At 30.8% G+C, this 2,262-nt stretch overlaps 1 protein-coding gene across 1 annotated transcript; it reads right to left on the bottom strand.

The window, feature by feature from the left end:
* Window positions 1–1,070: 1,070 nt before the first annotated feature.
* LOAG_13226 (hypothetical protein) lies at window positions 1,071–1,590 on the bottom strand (the record flags this gene model as incomplete). Its single annotated transcript, XM_020448660.1, has 3 exons — window positions 1,071–1,196; window positions 1,335–1,441; window positions 1,542–1,590. 3 exons carry the CDS (start codon window positions 1,588–1,590, stop codon window positions 1,071–1,073), a joined length of 282 nt encoding a protein of 93 aa, XP_020301216.1.
* Between the last annotated feature and the right edge of the window lie 672 nt (window positions 1,591–2,262).

The following is a 2,262-nucleotide window of genomic DNA, read 5'->3' as shown; positions in this document are numbered from 1 at the left end:
CGAAGGACACATGATGATGAAGGATGCCATTTTGGTGATCCATCGTTCATTAGAAGGCCCATCGATAATAGTGCGCCAATTTATAATACCTATTTCGTTTAGTGTAAATTCTGTTACAAGTTAAAACAGATTGATAAATATGAATTCAGTTGGTAAAGGGATCACAGTTTGTGCGTAACTTCTGTTTTTCTATCCATAATGTTCAAATTCCGGAAATGTGGAATTTGAATTCTTGATGATATCATATCATCTGCTCTGATACATGATATCAAAGTTAAATAATAACAATGTCTTATTCTGCTGTGATTTCCATTTGTTTAATAATATCATGGTGATGCATATATTCATTCAGTTGCAAAGGTTTGGTCAAAGGTAATTCTCAATAAGAAGATTAATGAAAGATGAAAGAAGAAAAAGGACAGTTTCTACCATCGATGAAATTAAAATACATACAAAATGTTTCGGAATTCACCACCAAATATTTCAGCAAACGAATTGCAATCGACAATCCATAACTGCAAATGAATGAACGATAATTTTGATAAAGATATGAAAAGAAGGAATGAATTAGTATCAGTATTGTAGTAGAATGAAACCTAATGAAAGTTGTACTAATTAAATTAACACTAATCAAAAAACGTCCCACATTTCATGGACGACAAACTCACGCTAAGCTTTTATTATTTTACTGGTCTGTGTAGCAGATGTTCAATAACTATTTTAGTCAATCAGATTAATCTTTCACTTTATCTTTTTTATCAGTTATAAGGAATAGAAAAGAGATTTCTTTGAAGAAAAGGTATGGTATTTTCTGATTATCTGATATGAATAAAAGTAACTGATGATATCTGCTTGTTACAAAACATAAACATAGATAACTAGAAGTCTATCATGAGAATTAGACTATTTAATGTATTGTAAAAAAACCCCCCAAGAAAAATGATTGTATAAGATGTCGTAAATTTTAAAAATTTAGACCAAATTTCAAGCACTTCAGACATGTTCAATTTGTTGAAAAGAGCATTAGCCAGATTAGATCTGATGATAACAAGTGTCCACATAGGCCAATTTCAATCTTTTGAGGCTAATTGTAAGATGTTCAAGAAGGATATGAGCTTATGTCGTGAAAGATCCAATTCAAATCGGCTTATTTTAATACTGATGTGATACATCTGTCGTAGAATTTTGGTTAATGCCTGGAAATATGTAAAGGTAAGTCATTCTAATAATGCATGAAAATGCATTGGACGAAAAGTTCACATAATATTTAAAAGATGGAAAAAAGAAAAAGGAAATGATAATAACCTGTCCAAAAAAAAACAAGTGATAATAACCTGTCCAAGAAGTTCTTCGAATCGTGTTTGATCGCAGCAATATGCAGCAATGTTGATGTAATTTGCATCGTTTCTCAATGCTTCGTTCAGGAGTTCGTCCGCAGAGTCTTTAAAATTCCCGAACACCGTCCATCTCACCACATCCTACATTGTGGTGCGATCTCTCATTTCACTTTATTGTGATAATTGAATCATTTTTTCGCTTACCGAATGTTACTGTTGAAGCATTAATAGATGTGACAATATGACATTCCATGATATTTGGATATCTGATAGTGATGAAAGTTGTTGGACGACAATACTACATCATTTTGTACCTTAATTAGAAGATTTTCAACACAAATATATGTATTAATTAATTAATGATTTTCAATTGATTAAAGATGGATCAGTAAAATAAAGTAAATTATGCTCATATTTTGAGGTGGTTTATCATCCGTATACAGCAGACATTGTATGTGACTGGCATTCTGAGAATTCGGTTAATCAAAAAATTGCATTGAATGCAAAAATCTGATACAAATATTTGCTAATTATTCCCATGCTTAATACAAATTTGCAAAAAGTTGTTTATCAGGAAAAGATAAAACTGAGCTCCCATAATTATTTAGTTTCAAGTTTAATGAAAAAGAAGGAGACAATACCACAAAACATTAATGGAAATATAATTTAAAATGCGTGATATATGTTGTACTGCAGAATTGCATTGCAACAGTGCTGCGTAAAAATTTTTTTTTAAATTGAAAAGAGAATAAATGGGATAAACAGGCATAATTATATATTAACGAATTTAAAATTACAAATGAAAATTCTATTTCACTAATCACGCAATAGTTATTATAATATTCGATCAGTGACAGAGCAATGATTACGATGTGATGGATGAGACATTCGGAATAATCGTGACACCAATGTGCACGTGTTTACG

Source organism: Loa loa (assembly GCF_000183805.2).
Source record: "Loa loa unplaced genomic scaffold supercont3.96, whole genome shotgun sequence".
In the NCBI taxonomy this organism is placed as follows: domain Eukaryota; kingdom Metazoa; phylum Nematoda; class Chromadorea; order Rhabditida; family Onchocercidae; genus Loa; species Loa loa.
The sequence above is the reverse complement of the archived record's forward strand: the minus strand, read 5'-3'. Positions and strand labels throughout refer to the sequence as shown.